We start from the raw sequence: 20,780 nt of genomic DNA, 5'->3' as shown, positions 1-20,780 counted from the left end.
CGATCTCGCTGGTGTTTTTTGTTCCCCAAGAACAAAATACATACTTTTACAAACTATGATATGACACGGTTTTCTGATAAATAAGCACAGTCTGCCTTAGAATTAAGGGTGAGGGAAATATTTTATATCAGGGCCTATACATATTGGAACTCTGCAGTGTCAGAGATGTCCATCTGTGCTCCAAGGTTCATGCTTGCTTTCAAGGACTACTGTCTTCTTTCTATTCGGAACTAGGGACTCATTTCCATCTTAACCTCTAAGTGTCTCTTCTATCTTGGTATAGGTTCCTCCATCTTGGCTTCACATAGGAAGATTCTATTTTATCTTTCCAGAAGTTCATAAATCACAGATTAGCATATGTACCACACAATCTATTGTTTTCTTACTATAAGCATCACCTATTCCTTTTCCAGAATATTGATACCATTATTGGCTTGTTTTTCGATTTTTGTTTAGCTCTATCTCATAGTAATATAAGAGCCTCCCTCCTGCTTAACATATATAATGCACTGTGGAATTACAGATTTACTTTGTCTCTGTCGTACGCACTATGTACTTTGTTATCGTCACACAGATTATACCATATTGGCTTAACATAGGATGTTCCATTGCCTCTTTGCACAAGAACGACAGCTATGTATTAGCATATTAACCACCAACTTGTCCTAGCACAAGTAACTCCATTTTGTCTGACTAATAAATACCACCATCGGGTCCTGGCACAGGAACCCCATCTGCCTTAGCCAAATTATTTTCATTTTTCTTAGCTCAAGTTCCTCCATCTTGTATTATTGCAGGGGCTTCCCACTTATCTTAATATACATAATGAAAAACGAGAATTGCAGAAAAGAGTAGGAACAATTTGTCTCAGCAGGCAATCCACTCTTCTGCTGGATAACCAAAAATCCTCACATCACTTCTATAAACATGGCCGCTTATGAAGTCTTCCATCGTAGGGCTGGGGCATGCAACATAAACCACGGCTTCACCCCAGGTACTCACAGGCGGACGGACTGCTGGATGATCTTCATCCAGGTGTTCCTCTCATCTTTGGAGGCTGCGTGCACCTCATACATCTCCGGGGGAGCAGCACTGATTAGGAACATTCCCTTCTCCTGGTTGGCAATGTCACGGACAATCAAGTTCTGCAGGGATATGACAGCAGGCTTGTCCTGCTAACAAAGGGAGGAAATCTGTGAGTGAAGCGTCCATGAAGCACTGAAAGACACCATTTAAATGGAACATTTGATACTTCATTCTTATTTATTATATCAACATAGACGCCGGACATTGAATTTGTTTTCGAATACACATGTTGAAAAGTAATCTAATGTTACATTTAGAGTTCACAAAGCTAAGTTTCAAGTGTTGTTGCTTAAACGTTAGGGAATTACTATAGGGTTTGTAAGAATGAGGTTTACAAACTTTGCAAACTTGTGAGATTTTGAAAAGTTTGAAAAACTTTGCTAACAAGCAACATTCGCACACAAATATATTTGCAGAATATTTGCTCACATGAAGCAAATGTTGGTATGAAAATACTATAACAATATAAATCAGTTTTGCCGAGATTTCTACTCATGTTCTAAGCTTGTGGGATCTAACAGCATTTTTTAAAAATAAATTACCAACGTATGTAAACTTTGAAAATATACAAAGTTGCAGAGAAAAGCTTGATGAAGAACTTGGAGGAAAAGCTTGTCACACCCCTGATTTCAATGCAAAACATCCAGAACTGCACATAATGTGTTGTGCCTTGGTTATTACGGGAAATTCTGCAGCCAACAGGAGACATGTTAAAATTAGAAAAGGAAACATTAAACTTTTACTAAACTGTTTGTTTTAAGTATTGTTAGAGATCTTTACCAGAGGCGTCTCCATTCATTTTAGACTCCCAAAAAACGGACTCAGTTTGCTACATACATTTTGATGTTTTTATTTTTGGAATATTTGTGTTGGGAGCTAATAGAAAGGCTAGATTCAAGATTTGCCGTCAAAGAAATCCTCCTAGTCATCCCTAAAACCATGACGTCACCGAAGGTACACCAAATGGTGGGACGTCGACGCCCACCTGGGCTACGGAAAAAAAAAAAAAGAGAGAAAAAAAGACTACGATTCCGGACTCAACCACCAGATTGCGGAATATGCACAGCATAGTGAATCCAGAAAGATTCACGCTGCAAAACCAATGTTATGCTTGTGAAGAGAGCCAGTTTGTGCAATTAAGTGCTTTTAGGTTCACAATGATTATGAAAAGCGCTATGTAAATAACAATATCATATCAATACAATAATGTATGAGAGTGTTATAGTCTATCTCCAACTGTTGTTATTAAGCTGGAAAGTCCAAGGAGATGTTGGAAAACAAAGTCAATTTACAGGAACGACCAACCACAAAACACAGCCTTCCTACCAAAATAGATTCATGTGCCTAGCAGTCTCTGTATAAACAACATTCTTATGAGCATGTGCACTGTACATTTCTATCTAGGAGGATTTATTTAATCTACTGTAAACTGTGCTTTTCTATTCTTTTTATAGACACATTAACCAGATATTATCTTCTTTATTTTTATGTTGAATATTTCTAATGTATTTCTGTCATTTTATAGCTGCACATGTGCAAAATAAACTTGAATGATTGACTGATATACAGCCATGAAACAGCCACCAGAGCATGATAGTAGTAGCCTGATCCAACCTCAATGAGATAAAAGAGCAGTGTCAAGTGAACACATACAACCAACAATCCCTAACATCAAACACGCTAAGTGCAGTGACATTACATAGTCAGACAGAGAACTATAAGAGACATGACATATCAGGTGTCTCAATGATCCTAGCATTGTTCAGTGGCCATAATGATATGGCTCATTAATAAATAAGGAAATTCATCCCTAGGATGAGCCTCTCCTCATACACCAAGTCTTTCATCCCTACAAGGAATCTTGTGATGGGCCTTTGAACGTACGCCATTCAGACCGGTCCATTTTAGTTGTGAGTTAGACAATACTCATAGACCAAATGTAATTCTAAGACCCTGTGCCACAGTTCAAGATAGCACAATGCCCACCTATGTTTAAAGGCTTCAGCTGTGTAGACACGTTTCAAGATACATTTTAAAGGTATTAGTGGAGAATGGCGCCGGCACTTCAAAGGGCCAATGTAAGATTCCTGCTCTAGAACATCACCAGTCGTAGTGATAATAATTGCCAAAGGTGTGGTAAAGGCCTGTTTTAATGCATGAAGAGCACTGAAAATCCTTGCACTCTTGCCTATGTAGTCTTTGGCAGACAGACGTACTTTGGAACCTGTAAAGGTACGGTCTAATCTCTGCTTCTGCACTTGAACATACAAAATCATGCTATCCTGGAAACCGCACTTCCTAAATGTGTGCCTTAAAATGTAAATGTGCAACACAAATATTTAAAAACATAACCTAGCATTGCTCTCTCTCAAGGTCTTAATGCCTAGGGGTGTGCAAAGCTCACATCATTTGCTTTTGCAGAGTAATATGAAATATCGTCAAAAATACATGAAATTATCATAATAAATGAATAATGAAAAACCAGCATTGACAATATATTTCCATTTAGGATGTGATGATGGATTTTGCGCTAACTAACCCGAAAATCAGAAGTGCAGCAACTAGCAACAGCTGCTGTTCTGCTCGTTGGCATTATTCCCATGAACTCATGCGAAATTTCTGCCATGAAGGACAGGCAATAAACACAAGGTAGTGTAATATCGTGATTTCAGGAATTTCATATAACAATTGTAAGGCGTAATTAACAAAATTATGCTAGATTACACTAGCATAATGGAAGTCTCACCCAGGCCTACTTCTGCCGCCCTTCACCACTGGTTTCTCCGTTTGTGCCTCAAATACAGCATTTACAGATATTAAACCAATATGCAGCCATAAATTGTTCTCTGCGAAGAGCTCAGACATCGGTATCCTGAATAAGTTCAAAAGTCTCTTAATTGAACACTTGCACAGCTGAAACAATGACTCGCATCATATGTTTCATGCAATCCTACTGCAATTTAAGAAGAAATGGTAAAAGTTATTTAATTACAACCCCAAGTTGTTTCTGGATGACTGTTATGCCATCACGTAGCTTTCCCACCCCTGCCATTTGTTGCTTTGATCTGCAATAGTATTTTGCGCATTGAAAATCAATCTGCCACTAACTTATGTTATGACTAGGAGTAGTTACAACTTTCAAGACTAAACAGAATTCACCTCTATTTTTTGAGTCAGTTTGTAGATGGTTTAAAATTGGGAAACTATTAAAATCTTCTAAGTGAGCAGAATATAAAGGAAAGGAGAAATTTTGACAATCAGATTTCTAAAACCAGGTTGATTGAGCAAACCTGACTGATCACATGTCAACCACTCGAAGTTGTGGTTAGAAATGGGGGCCCAGCATACGTCCAGGGGGACCGTGTACATGCTAGATGTTCTGCATTTCTACAAAAGGAATATGTTGCTTACCCTGTAAGTATCTGTTCGTAGTGTGTAGTGCTGTAGTTTTACATACTCTTACCATCTAGTGTTGGACTTGGACGTTTGCAACTTTTTTTTTTGAGGAAATCTTTCGAGTCACAAGGTATAGTGACTTCTCCTTTAGTTGGCAATGCGCATGGCCAATGGCTCCACTGTTAGATTGTTTTTCCCCCGTAACATGAAATTACATTAAACTCATTTACATATTTGGTGATTTGAAAATCTTGGCATATTTCAGGCCCTCCTGGTCTTAAATTTGACACTCAACAGCTACGCTCTGAATTGCTGTTTAAAAGTCAAACCAGAACAGCACTGGTTTATGAACCAAAGACTCCCTGCAGGCAGACTATCTAGCAATAGTCAATGACATACAACTATTTTTCTGTCAGGTGAAGAGAAAATGAATGTGGAGAAAAGGGAAATTTGCCTGGTGATTCATTCCTGCATTAGGTGGGTTGGAAAAATAATGTTTGGCCTAACTCTATCAAAGTTCTCAATGATTTAGGTGGCTATACATTAACACACAGAGCATGTGCAGCAACTTTTGTACCTGAAATCGTCTGGAAACAGAGACAAAGTGTGCCTTGATATGGGCGAATACCATTTAGAAATGTAGGTCCATCTTGATCCACCAACAATCACCACCCAATACATGAAGGCAAGATGGCTCACCTGAAGCGGAAAGGTGTACTTCTGATCCTTCTCCTGCAATAAGACCAGGACGTCCGTCATCAGCAACATTAGGACGTCTAGAGAAGAAGGGAACAAAATCAGCCCTGTCACTAAGAGTCGCAAAGCAGTTTAAAACATCGTTAAAGTGAGCTTAAAAGTCACCACCGCAAGCAGACGATTGTTCAGTCGTAAGAACCTTTAAAACAATTTTGAGATGTTGACCATGACTAGGAAATACATCCAGGTGGAATGGGAGAATCGCTTGAAAATGGCAAAAATCTGTTCTAGATCCGTAGTTTGCACATTCTGGAACTGAGAGACCTGGGTACTAATCCTGGCTTCTCACATCTATCCTAATGAGTGATCCTTAGCAGATCCTCACTGCAGCTATAGTGTTGTGCGCAACCTGCATGTCAAAGATTAGAATGCATAGGGGTCCACTCTACCATTCATCCATCAGAGGTTAACTGCCTCCATTAAAGTGGGCAATTAGAACATTTATTATTAAGTGCCTAGAGGCACTTTAATTTGTGGGTTGCATTGTTATACATGGAAATTAATAGTTCTGATTATTAAGGTGTTTAGGTTTTTTCCACTGCATCGTACCCCATTTTCCTGCCCAGTATATTTCATTCTCACCTTTGAAGCGGCCAGTGGCTGCCTTCCAGAGCAGTGACCCGTCATAGATCAGCTTGCGCCGTAGCAGTTCCTCCTTGCGGAAGTAGCGGTTTTCATGGATCTGGGCCGCCGCACGGTTGTCCACTCGATTGTAGATGTCCTGCAGCCGCATGTTCTTCTCCGAGTCATGCACTTCCTGGTCGATGGCCGAGATCATATCCTTTACCAGATTCAGGGCTGTCAGCAAATCATGGTATTCCTCTTCGTTCCCTAAGTGTCATGGAAAGGACAATTACATTTAGTTCCTACCTCTTCTTTCCCCCATTTTTTTTTGCTATTCTGAGTTCTTTAAAAAGGCGGACAGGGCTTTACTATAGGCGCTGGACAAAATGTTACTGACTCTGCCCTAGAAGTATCTGCCCTTTCAGAGCCAGAAGCTCATCCAGACACCAGCCAGGGACTGCAAAAATATTAAACACATTTAAATCCTCAGAGTCCTCAGAGGAAACCCAATACGCATGATGATTACATTCTCATTTAATGGTGATTTGTCTTACACACAAATTGGTGACTGATGATAGAATGATCACCATTCAAACTATACAAATAAAATGTTATGTCAGGTGCGATCAACTACAGGACAATGACTCTTACCAAAGAATTGACTCAGCACATATATTGAAAGCACCATATTGTCCCTCAAAATATACTCTCTGCTCCAAAAACCGAGACTAAAAACTGTTGCCTCTCTGCTTTTCTTGTGAACTGTGCCTCACCCAGTTTGCTGTGCACCCTGCTCTCATGCATAATGCCCACCAATAATGCAATCTCCCAATCATTACTAGACAGTGGTTTTAATGATCTTTTCATGACCACTCATTCTGCTTCACGCAAATGTGCGAAGCAAAGACCTAGCTCTCATTCCACGCCGCTTCCTCTGCCTGACCTTGTCCTCAGGACTAACAGGAAGTGGTGCTGGCCCAATCTTGTCTTTTGGCTCTTTTAGTTTCAGGAAAGAGAAGATCGGCCTATGGGCTTCCTTACAGATTCATCACGGTGATGGGGCACACTATAGAAATATCAAGTTGTCCCATATTTTGACGAGGGTAGCTCATCTTGTCCTGTTTTTTTTGTCTGTGCTGGTGTATTCACTTTTTTTCTGTTTGGAATGCAAAGCTACATGTAGCAGTAAACAAACAACAAAACAGAAATTTAAGAGGTACTCATATCTGGCAACCTGAGGTTAAAGTCATTGCAGGACACCAATATCATTTTCCATTTATTACCACTGTGAGTAGGTGGGGGATTGTCTTGATTCACAAGGGAATAGTATATTCCCTGCTCTGCGTGTATGGCATGTGCCATGCTGCTGTTTCATGTGCATTGCGTGTAAAGGCGGATGTTTGGGCAGACGCAGAGCTCAATCTAACTGCATAGACGTCTAGGGTGAGGTACACCTAGAAGACCCAGAAGATGACAAAACATGGGGTTTGACAGCTGAACTTTAGAAATAAATGACAGAATCTTTGTTTCTTTTTATTGGGCGATGCTTCCTTTAAAAAAAACAAAAAAAAACCACCCGTACTTTACAGAAGAGGTCTGGACAAGTATGCCAAACGTTTAACCCATAGGACAGAGCATCAGAAATATGGCAACGCCCCCTCTGCAATGTCAACATCATGGACTAAAGAGGCTAAACTACTTCTTCAGAGCACAGCCGTACTGAAACAACTACCCAGGAAATCAAGGGGCACCCAATATGGAGGCACAGCTGGATTTCAACCAAATTACCAGTGGTAAAAGACCACGTGAGACTGATCTTGCTTACCTTTGGAATTCTGCAGGATGCGATCTATTAGAACCGGATACTTGGTAATTCTCTGGGTGACCAGCAGGATGCACTCCTGCACACCATGGCGGCGCAGCACAGTTGAGCGTGTCATCCTCTGGAGGCGGGAGAAAGCGAGGATTAGAACTGAAGAAAGACTTCTTAGCGATCCAGTGCAAACTATACACACACTAACTATGAACCTGGCTGCACAGAACCAGATAATCAAAGAAGCCCTCACCCATTGTGCACACGCATGTCCCATAAATATGGCACCGATGTTCCCAAACTCCTTGGAAAACCATATTACAAAGAAATATCACAATTCACATTGCCTCTTTCAACTCCGATCACAAGAACCAATTGTGGCCCCGGATTTTCTGGGAAATGTCACTCTTGATGAGAGCAGGACAAGAGGGGTCTCAGCTACTGAGCTTCCCATATTAGACTGGTATATGTTTCCTTTAAGTTGTAAAGTAGTAATTTAAGTTAATGAGCCTTCAGCATAGACTGTGTATAGCCAGAACTTCAAAGGATGGTATCTTGCCTTGCTGACTATGGCCCAGATGTATGAAGCTAAAAACCGCTGGCAAAGGGGCAGATTCTCAGAATCTGCCCCTTTGCGACCGGTATTTTTGCATTTGGGATGCATTATCCCAAATGCAAAAATCGCAAATTGAGAATTCGCTAAATTGCGATTACTTGCATTTAAGGAATCTCAAATTGAGATTCCTTAAATGCAATGCATTAAAGTTTAAAAAATAGCGATTTCGCTAATAGGGCTCGCAAATTACCATGAAGTACAACTTCATGGTAATTTGCAAAAACTTTGAAAAATGCACTGAAGTGCATTTTTCAAAGTTTCATGTTGCGCACACACATGCCCTAAGGGCATGTGTGTGCGCAACATATGTGCACATATCAATTTCAGGGGTGCAACAGGGTGTCCTTTGGACACCCCTGCACCCTTGAAATCGCATTCTCATTTTGCGATTCGCTAATTGCGATTCGCAAATTGAAAATTATTCCCATACATTCCTATGGGCCTCTAGGCCCATAGGAATGAATGGGGAGGTATTCCTTAACTGCGACTCGCAATTTACGAATCGCAATTAAGGAATTTTAAGAAATCGCTATTTTTAAAGTGATTTCTTCTTGCATACCATTTTGCTATTCCTTATTAGCGATTCCTTATTTTTCGCTAATGAGGAATCGCAAAATGGATGCTTGATGCATCTGGGGGTAAGTCCTTTATCTTGGTGCACTATGCAAATACAACTCTTCTATAACCTATAACTACTACTGTGACTTTGTGATTTAGTTATATTTTACATTTTTTCTATAGTGTCAACCTGTTACTGTGGTGCCACAGTAGACTTCTCTGTTATGCATCCATAGGGCAATGTATGCAAAAAATCGCATCTTGTGTGGATTACTAAAATTAGAGTACAATGGGCCATATGTACGAAAGGATTTAGCATTTCTTAATGGACTGAATCACAATTTCGGTCCGTAAAAAATGCTAAATTGCCTTTCAATATGAACAAAGGCAGATAGGGAATCGCAAAATGCGATTTCTACCCAGTAGGGATCGCATTTTGTGATTCCCTAAATAGGAAATCACAAATAGGGATTTCCTACTTGCCATTTCCTAAGCATATGTAAAAAGCATTTCCTAAATGCAAAGTAGGTATTTAGGAAATGCTATTACTATTGACTCTTAGTCGATGGTAACCATGTGCAATTTAAAAAAGGCAACCACAATTATTTTTTTTAAGTGCCATGGAGCACGCACATGGCCCTAGGGCATTTGTGCGTTTTAAATGTGCACCACTTTTTTTGGGAGGTGCATCAAGAGCATCCTTAGGCCCATAGGCAACCGTGGTCTTGTATTTCCTCTAATTTGGAAATGCAAAACCATTCATACCCTTTCGCCTTTAGGAACGAATGGTTTAGCATTTCTTAAATAGCTATTTCCTAATACCAATTCCTCATTCCATTTTGCATTTCCTCATAAGCGATTTCTTGGGATTCGCTAGTTAGGAAATGCAAAATGGAATTGTATGACATATTCATTGTCATTGTCCGTTAGAACAACTTTGATGTGTGAAATTGAGAATAATTGGAGGGGGGTAATAAATCATGATTACAGCATACAGTGTCATAATTTTGAATGGGACTGGGTAAACTTTTTTTATTCTGCTCTGCTGAAGGCAACAGAGAAGAAGCTTCACGGACTCTGCATCCCCTGGCAAATAAGAAAAAAAGGCCCACATACCACAAACTGTCTGTCGTGCAGTTCTTGTAGTTCTGCCTAGGAAAAATCAGTCCAGGGAGACCACACGACTCGCCCGGGTGTTGGACTAGGACAGTAAATAGGCCCGGGCACCAAAATAATAGTGGCCCCAATCAGTGAAGCAGACAGCTAAGAAGCGGCCCACATTTGCATATAGAGCAGTTTTGAACTTGTGAAGACACGCTGTAGAGGTGATTTGCAAGGTATGCATTCATTTGTGCTTACTACCGGCAACGTTTGCGGTAATATCAAGGAAAACCACCCCACCAGACCATGAAACATGTCCACAAAATACGGTCCACACACTGACCTATAATACCAGCCCCTCGCCACATACTGATTGGCCTAAAGGGCAGCCCAACCCTGCCTGAACTTTCTGGCTATATGCAGTTTGTGAGGGTCTCCATGGAAATTCTCCAATTTATCATGTTCACATGCAGAGAAATGTTGGGTGGGTTTTGTAGCCCAATTACACTCTGCAGCAAATGGAAAGAAATGTGGGATTTTGCATGTTTCACAAAACAGTTTTGCCCAGCCCCAAATCCGAATGCCACTTTTGGTGGGGTTAATGCAGTGTAAGTGTGTTTTTCTGGATGAAGGGCGCCCTTCACCCGCATCTAACCTCATCGCATTCTGTTGAAAAGATTATCATTATTATTATTACTGTTGTATTTATGAAATAGTCGTTTTGTTAATACAATTAATGCTAATATCCTTTAAACTATTACTGTGATGAAGATTATTATTGTTAAGATTTTCTGCGACCCTAATGAGTGTTCCAAGTTCCTATCTCATGAACAGAACAGACAAGGCACATTGAAGGCGATGGGAAAGAGCAAAAATAGTAAATGTATATATTTTCAAATCCAAGCTCATGCCTTTTCAATTCTTTACCTCCCCTTTGTTTCTTGCGCCTTCCATTTCTGGAGTAAGACTTGTCTTAAAGGCATCTTTTAACAAAAACGATGACGGTGATACTCACCCGTACGAACTGCTGGAACTTCTTGTCCCTGGTGAAGAGCTCCTTGTAAAGCTTCATGGACTTGTGGTGGCGGCTGCAGAACTCAAAGTACGCCTTCTTCATCTGCTCAGCATTGGCGCCTGAAAACTGCAGACATGGGGTATTGGTACTGAGAGCATGGGAGGCAACAGATAGTACCCGTGCTTGAAATGGAAACATAAAAAAGTGCTGGTACTCACTACTGGCCCATTTAAAGCACAGGATAGGACAGAGCACGTTTAACTATGGACTTAAATTGTGCTCTGAATGCGCCCCTCCGACTCTGGGACATGTCAGGGTGTCGCTGATTCAAGGAGCACAACCGAGCAGGATGCCCAGCACAGAGCGCTAGGCATAATTTGCAGCGCTTAAGAACTGATGATTAAGTTAAAAGACTGAGAAACATAAAAGTGGTGGGTGGAATGCTAGCTACACTGAGCCACATTCTGGTCCATACAGGGGGCAAACATATGCAAGTCACCTTTAGCCCTGCCCTAATAGCAATAGTCCAGCCCAAAGCAGCGGGACTGGCCCCCTCTGAAGGCAACACACCCTGACCACTTTCACCCTTTATGCATTTAGCTGTTGAGGCGAAGTTTGTGTTCTATTGTGTAGTGAGGAAGGGACCCGCATAAGGGATCAGTACAAATGGTGGAAACCTTAAAATTGTTAACAGTCTCAAAACCTAACATACTGGCTAAAACCCCATCAGCCGCACAATTCCCTGGCAAAGGAAACACAAAGTGTGGGGCAGATAGAAAACCCCTTCATGACTGCACAGACAGAAAAGGTGCTCCCAGACTTTTAAATGCTTGTTTACATTTGGAGCCAAGGATACATTTCAAAACTATTCACTGAAAATTAGCATTTTCAATTTTTTCACTTTGTGCAAATCAAGAATTAATGAATGTTCTTGTTCTACTGGTTTGGGCTACCATATGAAAGTGATGAAAAGAGCCCATTAAAGCACATGGAAGTCACGCTACTTTATGTTATGAGCACCTCTTCAGCCATGTAGTGCTCCTTACCTGGTTGATCAGGATGTCCCCTAACCGGTCAATGACGAAGTTCTTGTTACTGTCGCTTGCCAGGGAGTCCTTGCGCCGCTCCAGGAGTCGGATGAGGAAGCGCACATGGATGTCACTCAGCTCGTCCACACACGGGAACATGTTGTTGACCAGCAGTGGCTCCATCTGCAGATCCTCCAGCATCCCCTTGCGGAACATGTTGGTCATGATCTTCAGGGTCCGGACGTGATGCACCTCGGTCTGAATCAACTCTGCGGGGAGAGAGGGGACAGACATGAGACCATCCACTCTTTTTTAAACCTCTTCAATGCTAAAGCACAGAGCAAGGCTCAAGAGCACCCAAGGCATTTTGAAACAGTTTGGTTGGTGCTAGCCAAACATCCACAGTCTTCCTTTCTTTTGGCGCCTGAGCTGGGAAGGTCCCCAGTGGTGGGTCCTTCGCTATGGCGGAGGAGCGTTGCCCCACAGCTTTCTCGCAGCGCGAGAAGCAAAAATATAAAATGGTAATAACTTTTAGTTATTACCATTTTATGTTTTTTTTTTGCCAGCGGGCGGGTGGGTGGGGCTGCTCTGCTTACGGAGTAGGGCAGGAGTGGTTTGCCCACTCCTGAGTACGCAATGACTGTTTGGTCAGTCCTCTTGGGCCGACCAAACTAGTCATGCCCACTCCCTTGTTCTCCATGCAGCCTCCGCGACCCCTCCCAACCCAAGACCCCTGCCGGCCGCCCCTGAAGTTCACTTGATAACGTCCATAAAGAATTGGTCACCAACCTAACCAGGTACTTGATTGCATAGACGGACTTCATTGATAATGAATGAAAATAAGAATACTAAGAATGAGAAAGCTTTGGCATATCAATCTCCCACCACCTTGGGATATTGTCAATGATATGTTCGGGAGATAAACCAAAGCCTACTTGGCTTCACTGGATGCACTAGGTGGAAGTGTGTACCTATGACACATCAAACTCCACGCCTTAGATGCTTGTTGTGAGTCATCATGCTCTTGGCCAAGTTTTAACTTAATGGAGATTCACACCTTTGATTTTATTAAATTTTGTTTTTTAATTATGTTAGGATTTTCTATTAAAACATGAACTTTTGCTTCACATATTCCTCCTCTGGACCCCTGACCTTGAGTTCTGTGCATGATGGTCTTAGGTTAGAAGGAAGCTCAGACAATGGGACTGCGTCTGGAAAAGCCGTAGGAAAAACACATGGAAACTTTTACAAGGCGAACCTGGAATCCACTTATACAGGCATTAGTGATTTTTTTACCCATAACCTGTATTTACTCTGGCATGAAAATGGCAGATGCTGCAACATTTCTGCTGATTTAGTGACAGCAACTAATTTGTTTTAAATTCTCATTCAGATACACTCTCTTTTAACAAGCATCGTTGAAACCCTTTCCTGCATCCTACTATGGGTGGAAGCATCATTTACTCTAGCTGAATCAATTACATGCACATAGGTGCACAATGACATTGAGCCACCCTTGACTGGGAGGCGGTGACACTGGTAGACCCAGACATGGAACCCCAGCTCCTGGATCGCCTCTGCCATTGGTTGGGAAAACACACACCTAAATACATGACCACCTGTGCACACTTACACAGCGTTGAAGAGGAGTGCGAGACCCTCCCACACTCCAGAGCTCCTACTATATGAAACTTGCAAACACAGTCTGCAAAGCCCATGAATCAGCTCTATCGCAAAGCCATATACATTTTGCAATTCAGAATTAAAAGGCTATAAGATATTAACCTAAACCATAATAAAAACAAAACCCTGGCAAACGTCTCAGAATTAGCTACTCCCAGCTTGGCGTCAACCCGACTCACCATAGATGACATCCTGTCGTTTCATCACTTCCTTCTTGTGCTGCTGCAGAAAGTTGTTGTCCACGGCCAGGCTCCAGGAGTCCGCCTCAAAATGTTTCTCATCAGTTTCAAAGTCGCTCATTAGCTGATTGTACATGACCTCTGTCCCTACAGAAGATTGGGCAGAGAAAAATTCGGTGAATTTCAGTGACAAAATCCCAAACACAGCCCATGGGCATCCTAGTTTTTAGCTCAGTTCACAGCTCTCTTCCTTCCCCAAGATCTGCCGTGGCAGCGCCTGGTGTTTACATCACAATCCTAATCCATATTATTAGGGTGCGGTGTGGTACTATGAACCCACCATCGACTGTGCAACAAGAAAACCAGAGTTCTAATCTTGACTTCCATACTTAAACAAACTGCATCGTTCTTGAAAATGATTATTATTTGAACATTAAATGAGCACAACATACACTTTTTATGCCTCTTTGGTGCTAACAAACAAATGCTAAAGACCCCCACCATCTCTTTTCTTCTACCTCAGCTCTCTTACTTAACAAATTTGGGAGCAACTAGAAACAGGATAAAACTCAACTCATTGGTTAACTCTTCTGGAGCTCAAATCTCTTATAGGCTGACTAGTTAGGTCTTACCCGGTCTCATGCTTGCTCCCTTTGTCTCAGAGTGGCAAAGAGAATACAAAAGTTCTGTACACTTGGTGAGGGGAAGCAATGCCCCAACTTTAGGAAAGGGAGCAGATCCTCTCTAATTGTTTACCATTTCGAGTGCTGTGGGGAAATTTCTGCTCTCTGACCCCAATCTCATGGTTGCCAAGCAAAGAAAGGTTGATGAAAAACGAAATACCCAGAAGCCGGTCTGGGTTTAGCTGGAAGCCCTCTAGGATGGATAAGTTAGCATGACATCCCTACAGAGATCCATGGAGCAATCATGTATTCTTGGGAGCTTGTTTCCATAGGGTTTTCACAGACCAGTGTATAACCAACGATAAGATAGTAAAGGTAAACCTTGACAATAGTTGGAGAACCAGAGTATCTCTCCGATGTACTGAAGATTCTTGCAGGACTCAATAGTAACACCGGGTTTAAGGCGCAAAAAGAAGAGAGGTGAAGGCTCATGCCAGCCACCAGTACAAAAAATGGTTTTAAAAAACAAAGGCTGTACCCTAGCAACTATTCTGTTTTACTTTTACTTATCCAAGGCCCAGTTGTTTTGCTGGCAGCTAAGATATTCCCCCAAGACTAGCGTATGCCCCCCCTAGCAACTGAGACTGATTCTAGACTCGAAACCCATAAGGCATGAACAAGGCCTTTCATGGTTCCACTAAATACTGTTGCAATCTCATATTTAGACCTAAATGTGCTTCAGTTCTTATGGTGGCAGCACAAAAGAACAGGAACTGCACGTATGGAAAACTTGATCTGTGCATATGAAAGTTAATACTTGAAACTATATCTTAGATCGCTTTAAGGGCCCCACATACTTAAAATTTGAGCTGTAAACTGAGAATTTATCACTTAATTGGAAGCCTGGATTTTTTCTGTACCGGCATTAAAATAACATATCTTTTTTATATTTACCTATAGTTTTAAGAGAGTTGTTGACCAATCGTCCTGCTCAACCAGTGCTTTTTTCACTTACCTTCGTCCACGAGTGATTCCATGGAGAGTGTCCTGTTCCTCATATTTAAGGAGTCCGTGGACTGGGAAAGGATCCTGCGAATTCCCAATGGCGAATCATCGTTCAAGTTCCTTCAAAGAAGCAAACAGGTAAATTAACAACTGGATAGCATTCTTCACCTCATCTCAGAACAATCATTCTCTGCTTCTGGTGGATAATGTACCATTGAATTAAAGTGTGCAAAGTCGAACCTCTGTTGTGAGATGGGTTCTACGCAGCCAATGGGATGACCTTGTAGTTATTGCAGGCCCATCCTTTGAGCCAGGCTTGCTCAAGAATTGCTCTGGGAAGGACACATCTTGTAACAATTACACACATTATCTGAATAAAGATGCCACTTTTATTCAACAAATTCACGGAGGCACTTCTAAAGACTTTAGGGGAATGTTTGCCACCTAAGGTGATAACCACAACCATGGCTTGTGGTTTTGAAAATCAGTTTCTGGTGCATCAAGTGCATGTGAACAGCACCAAACCCTGCAAATGGAGTTCAAGAGGATGAGAGTTTTAAATGTTGGTCCACTGAATAGAATAAAATGCTCATGGTTAAATTTACAAAGAAAGTCACATGTTCACGCAGCCCCAGTCTTCACATACTCATGGTTAGCATTTATGATTGAATATGTGATTCACTCAAATTGCCAGCATAGCCATGGGAAACATGAGAATAGTGAAATGTATACAAGGAAAAGCCTAGATTTCAGACTCATGACCATTTCCCCATATCGCACAAGTGCAGAATCTCCACAATGCATTCTTACTTTAGAGAAAATAACAACATTTTTTAATTCTCTTTTTCTTTAATTTTTACTAACTTGAGAAAATATTTACCGAGAAATGCTTTTCCCTCCTTCTCACTTCTTCTGAAAATGAGAAGTACACAAACTTTCTGAACATTTTACAGTACCTAGCTCAGAATCATTCAAGTGCAAGCTTGGATGTGCACATATGAGTGTGACACAACACACAAAATGCTCACAAGTGTGTAGGTGCCCGCATCATCTGCATAACATTTCTCGATGTTCGACAGGTAACACACCCATTATATCTTGCCACTTATAATTCCAACATTTCTGAAGTCAGAGCATGCATAAGATATAATATTTTCTATGCAGTCTCAAATATTTAAAAAATCTTTGTGAATCTCTTCATTGGACCCCACACTGTTGTTTTTATTACTTTATTTGTGTTCAAAATTTCCAAGAACTTGGCCACATGAAGGCTGAGCAATGTTATAAATTAGGGGATCCATTTTGTTTGTTGACCTTTCCTCTCTGACCACGGCCCTCGGCCGCTTGTGTGCTACTTCAAAAACAACACAGTTTCCTTTGTAGGCACAGCTTCCGAGCAGATGCAACCTTGCAAATTTCAATCCTCACCTTGTCGCACGAAGGTAACTATTTGCCATTTACTTGTATGATCCGCTCCCACAGGGTGCAATGTGTTCTGAGCAAGGATGACCATCAGACCATTAGCGCTACATTGCAAATCTTTGGAACATCTCAGTATGATGTTGGTACAGCCATCACGAGGCAACCCGAGGAGTGGAGTGGCTTCTGTTTTGTGCTGTGTTGATTGGTATTTATGTGTTCTACACTATGTTACGATATACAGTTATAACACAATAGGTCCCCAATGGGCAACCAATTTTTTCACGAATGGAAATGAGGAATTTGGTTGAGATGCGGGTATAGGGGAAAGCTTCAGTCTGAAACTAAATAGGTTGATTCTATGCTGCCCTCTTCAGGGATGGTTAAAGAAAAAGGGGTAACCCTGTGTCCCTCAGAACCTGGGTAATTAATGGTTAAACAAACAATTGTTTCTGTTGGGTAAAACAAAATTACTTTTGACACTGCTAGTACATGCATTCTAGGGCAGAAGCTCTCCTGCACACACTTTCTTCAGAAATTTATAATTTAGCAAATAAGTCATAAGATCGACTGGTTTGTACTGTATCTTTTTATCAGAATTACGTCATTCATTGATGTCATACAGTACATGGGTAGATTGTCAGTATAAGTGGCAAGGTGCAATTGAGTGAAAATTGTGTTCGGTGCTCAAAAAGGTGAAAGATATATACACTGCAAATAATTTACAGATATATACAAGAGTTCTTTTTGGTGGCCAGCTACTGATTTAGAGCCAAGGATTCTTTTTCTTTCAGTTGGAATCCTGGTCGTGCTGAACCCCAGGACAAGCGTCGACGTTTCGACCCTAAGGTGCCCCAATCGGTGGTCACGGCAGTTCTTTTTCAAGACAGGAGTAGGGGGGGGGGGTGGTGGTATATATTTTTGACAGTTTCTAGTTTCTAGGCCGGGGATTCTCAGCCTGAACTTGTACAGCACAATGGCTGGTGTATCCGAAGTCTGGGATGACGTAGGGAGATGACGGCGGTGTGGTTACTCATCGGTCCGCTGCCGATGAATCTATGGAGATTCTCTGGGTGCCGATGCGGGTCTCGGACCAGGCGTAACAGCCGATGACTGGTCTTCACACAATGAGGAATACAGACATGATTCGGGTAGGCTCTGCTTCCTCACTCTGCTACCCTTTTACTCCATGACCATTACGATTGTACTAATACAATATACCTTCCTTGTTCCCAGACTGTGCAAAAGGGCCAGCACCTTGACCCTGGCTTCCATGAGGCACGCAACCTTGCATCTTTAGTAAGCCCCCTTTTATTCACACCTGCGATTCACAGCATCTCCTTTGTAACGCTCTGAACCAGCATGCATGCTTTAACCTGCTGTACACCCTCACCGATTTGTTTGAGTGCGTAGACACCCACTTTAATTGAATTATGACAGTGGTGTGGATTAAGATATTCACTATCTGAATATTTATTAGGAGTGACTGTACATCCGGCATATTTTCACTCCTTTTAGCTCACTAATTTGTGTGAGCGCGCAGACACTTACTTTATGAATGTTGAGACTGGGTTGTAACGCATGATCACGGGCAGAGCTTCTGTCCAGTTTGATTGTGCAATTGGCTATTATTGCCTTCTGGTGCCGCATACTGAATGGGGCATATTACGTGTGATTACCTCCAGTAGTCACCAGACACATCTTGTTTATTTTCCCGTTTAAATGCACTGGTTGTGAACAAGAGGAGCACTTTTTCTAAAGACACCCCTGATGCAACTTATTATGTTTTGCGTATGTTTGTCTTCACAGATTATTTCCTTTCAACATTTGCAGAGAGGAAACCTGACTGTGAGTACATGGTTAGGTATAGCAGTGACCAAGGATAGGGTACACCTTAGCGCGTGTAGACCACCCGGGTCACGCCCACTGGTCCTGACGAAAACCTGGTATTATCGCCATCAGGTTGAAACATGTAAACCATTTTTATTTCACTTTTGTTTCACTACCAAGATACCAAAGGTCAATTTAACCAAGAACTACGTCTTACGAATTTTTAACATTGCCCAGTTGCTCAAGAATAAAAATTATGAAGGGAGTTAAATCTGGCCAATTTTTAATCCACTTTTTTCACACACTTGCACCACAAAAAAACCTCTGCTCCACTGTAATCAGATGTCGTGGCACACCCGGATAGCACTCGGCTATTCGAGTGGGACCCCTAAGATGAAGCATGTCACCAACTAGGTTGGTGAGTGAGGGGTCTTCTTAAAAAGGAGAAATTCGCCTTTGTGTATACCTCTCTTTATACTTCGGAGGCATTAAGGTGTCTCCAGGGTGTACTTTTCCAATTGTTTGATTATTCCATTACAAGGGGATCATGAGTATTCCCTCATAAAATACCCTTTCTCTCTTCTTTGTTTTTGCTGCCTTGCTTTGACAAGTTAGACCTAATAGGTCCCTCCCAGGTGGAAGACTTATGGCATCAGAGTGACGTCATTCCGTAAAAAGACCTGCAACATGACTACCAATTAGCGCCTACCAAAACATATCATTGCCTACTGGTCCGACATGCACTGACGGCAACGCTGACAAGGGATGAAGTGCTACAGGAGTCTTCACCCCTAGAGGACAGACTGTTAGTTGATTATATGCCACGCAAAGCCACATCTCTGACACACAAGAAATACTCCAGAATGCACCTGACGCCCTGACGCAATTAAGAGAACGCTGGGTACAAATCTAGGGGAACTCGAGGATGACAAATAGGAAGAAGCCATGGCATCCCCTAGAGAGGTGAACATACGTTCAGGTCTCCGCCTAGTACAATTAAAAATCCCCCACCGCTCCTTTTACTCCCCAGCCATGCTGTTTAAGACGGGTAGGGTGCCAAGTGAAGACTGCAGACAAGATGTGGCCACACTGGTACCTATCACAAGGTTTAGCCCAATCCTTCAGGGCTTCTGGTTGGCAGTAGTTGACAGTTTGAGTGAAATATGGGGGTCCACACTCGCTTTGGCAGCGAAGTGGTATCTCCTAAATGCTTGGGAGGATACTGATTTGGTCCACATGGAACGTATATGGTTAGTGCTGGGGTTGACTGTAGCAAAAATACATTTTGTTAAAATGTGGGGAGCGAAACAGGTGCCACAGCTGGAGGAATGGAAACGCGATATGGACTGCTGCATGTTGGCTGAAAGGGTGATCTATGAAGGGCGATGTTGCCCCCTTAAATGGGTTAAAATCTGTGGACAGTGGAATGAATAAAGAGTTAATATATGCAGCATCCCAGCCAATGTCGCTTTAGGTGAGCAGACAGCCTTGACAGAACCAATGAGAAGTGCTGCGGATTGCATGGGGGGGGGGGGCGGGAGGGGGAGAAGACTGGAGGCTTTAAAGTGTCCATGTGCATGATGTTCATGCATTTAACAGAGCTCTATTTTGTACAGTGCTCTTTTTTGTACAGTGCTCTATTTTGTATTGCACCTTTTTACTGAAACTGTAAACAAAAGGATTTGCCAAATACAAACATAACATTCACAGTCTAAGACTGAGGAGGCAGTTCAATGTGTTGTGTTTTCCATTAAAATGGATAATAATTTATTGAAGGCTGATGCATCTTGCAAATCGTTGAAGCTCACATGGAAAGGATGGGTGGGGGGTACCTACCATTGGTACAGCAGTGGCACAGGGCCCAAGGACCAGAGGGGCCCATTGAACCCTTGTACCAGGGTCTATGGCTCTTTCCTATGCTGCTAGGGAAGAGACCGCCGCATGTGCATTCATTTGAGTCATCGAATAAAGGACTACCGCACTCCTTTTCTTACAAAAGCATCCGCTCTCGAGTCTATAAGTGACCAGTGCGCAACATATGCAGTGCAATGCTAGCCACAACTTACGGAAGCTAGAGGTTTTCTGCGCACACACTCCTCTGGTGCTGC

The 20,780-nt window shown here is 42.0% G+C and overlaps 1 protein-coding gene across 8 annotated transcripts in view; it reads right to left on the bottom strand.

The window, feature by feature from the left end:
* Positions 1-20,780, bottom strand: part of ARHGEF2 (Rho/Rac guanine nucleotide exchange factor 2) — an 876,584-nt gene that overhangs the window by 18,102 nt on the left and 837,702 nt on the right. For 5 of the 8 annotated variants that reach the window (XM_078668336.1, XM_078668334.1, XM_078668335.1 and 2 more), the window contains 8 exons: positions 15,434-15,543; positions 13,796-13,942; positions 11,952-12,202; positions 10,906-11,031; positions 7,628-7,745; positions 5,821-6,069; positions 5,182-5,258; positions 1,003-1,175 (listed from right to left, as the gene is read on the bottom strand). In XM_078668336.1, coding sequence (XP_078524462.1) covers positions 1,003-1,175; positions 5,182-5,258; positions 5,821-6,069; positions 7,628-7,745; positions 10,906-11,031; positions 11,952-12,202; positions 13,796-13,942; positions 15,434-15,543 — 1,251 coding nt within the window. The remainder of the gene's footprint in view (positions 1-1,002; positions 1,176-5,181; positions 5,259-5,820; positions 6,070-7,627; positions 7,746-10,905; positions 11,032-11,951; positions 12,203-13,795; positions 13,943-15,433; positions 15,544-20,780) is intronic. The other 3 variants (XM_078668338.1, XM_078668337.1, XM_078668341.1) reach the window with 1 other exon arrangement.

This window comes from Lissotriton helveticus, chromosome 12 (assembly GCF_964261635.1).
Source record: "Lissotriton helveticus chromosome 12, aLisHel1.1, whole genome shotgun sequence".
NCBI lineage: Eukaryota > Metazoa > Chordata > Amphibia > Caudata > Salamandridae > Lissotriton > Lissotriton helveticus.
The sequence above is the reverse complement of the archived record's forward strand: the minus strand, read 5'-3'. Positions and strand labels throughout refer to the sequence as shown.